Source organism: Gigantopelta aegis, chromosome 9, assembly GCF_016097555.1.
Source record: "Gigantopelta aegis isolate Gae_Host chromosome 9, Gae_host_genome, whole genome shotgun sequence".
NCBI lineage: Eukaryota > Metazoa > Mollusca > Gastropoda > Neomphalida > Peltospiridae > Gigantopelta > Gigantopelta aegis.
In genome coordinates, this window is record NC_054707.1 from 82,823,989 (window position 1) to 82,825,493 (window position 1,505).

At 41.0% G+C, this 1,505-nt stretch overlaps 1 protein-coding gene across 1 annotated transcript; it reads left to right on the forward strand.

Moving 5' to 3' along the window:
• Positions 1–773: 773 nt before the first annotated feature.
• On the forward strand, positions 774–1,241 carry LOC121381793 (uncharacterized protein K02A2.6-like). The gene has a single exon (XM_041511148.1). It carries the CDS (start codon positions 774–776, stop codon positions 1,239–1,241), a length of 468 nt encoding a protein of 155 aa, XP_041367082.1.
• The last annotated feature ends 264 nt before the right edge of the window (positions 1,242–1,505 follow it).

A 1,505-nucleotide genomic window follows, 5' to 3' on the forward strand; every position in this document is an offset into this window, starting at 1 on the left:
CCTCAAGAAGAAGCATTCCACAGACTTAGTCTCTGCTGCAGTCCTCCAGTTCTCACTTACTATGCTGTTAACAAACCAGTAGAAATTCAATGCGATGCTAGTCAGCACGGTCTTGGAGCAGTTCTACTCCAAGAAGAGAAACCAGTTGCATACGCTTCCAGAGCATTGACAGACACCGAAAAGAATTACGCTCAAATAGATAAGGAGATGCTCTCAGTTGTGTTTGCCTATGCCAAGTTCCACTGTTACATACTGGGGAAAACGGTCACTATTGTTAACGACCACAAGCCTCTGGAGCAAATCTTCAAAAAACCTCTTCACTCAGCTCCGATGCGACTACAAAAAATGCTTCTAAACCTTCAGTGGTATGATCTTCATGTTATCTACAAAAAGGCACACTCATGAATCTCCCAGATACTCTGTCACGAGCACATCTATCCGATTAAACACCAGACATTCCATATCTATAATCAGTCAGCACTCTGGATTTCATTTCTGTTACAAAAGATAAATATGAAGAAATTAAAGAGAAAACACAAGAGTTGAATAATCTGCAAAGAGTTATTCTAGATGGATGGCCAGATTTAAGATCTGACCTACCAACAACTCTCCGACCTTATTGGGACTCGCGTGCTGAACTAACAGTATCTGATGGAATCATATACAAAGGCATGCGAATTGTTATACCTCCGAGTCTACAGAAATACATGCTAAAAATCATTCACGAGTCTCACCTGGGAATCGTAAAATGTAAATAACGAGGAAGAGAAGTAATGTATTGGCCATCAATGAATGCAGAGATAGAAGATACAGTCAAGAACTGCACTAAATGTGCAAAATTCCCAAGAAAAAATTCAGCAGAACCTCTCATGCCTACTTCAGTACCCAACTATCCATTTGCAAAAGTCTCAACAGATATTTTTGACTTCGAGGGAAAGAACCATCTCATTACGGTTGATTATTTTTCCAAATATATTGAGGTGGATGAACTTAGAAATCTCACCAGTGAACATGTTACTGAAAAACTAAAAAGTCAGTTTTGTCGTCATGGCATACCTGAAAAACTACGGAGTGATTGCGGACCACAGTTCACAAGCAAACAGTTCCAGCAGTTTTGTAAAGACTATGGCATCAATCACAACACATCAAGTCCAAAGTTCCAATGGGGAGGCAGAACGTGCTGTTCAAACGGTAAAGAAACTGTGGAGAAAGAACACCGACTGATATCTTGCACTTCTTGACTACCGAACAACTCCATTAGAAGGAATCAATCTTTCTCCGACACAGCTTCTGATGGGACGTCGCCCTAGAAATAAACAACCATCATCCCGAGGCCTTTTGACTCCTTCATCTTACAATCAAGAAGTCATCAAACAGCGTCTTAATCTTGAAAAGGAGAGACAGAAATACTATCATGACAAACCAAATATTACAAGTCATGCAGCCAACCAGGAGACCAGGTACGCGTGGCCCCACTACCGGGTTCAAAAGAATGGCATGCAGCT

What these genes read in the sequence shown, in the direction of transcription:
- LOC121381793 (XM_041511148.1), top strand. Translation starts at nt 774, where the DNA reads ATGTATTGGCCATCAATGAATGCAGAGATAGAAGATACAGTCAAGAAC.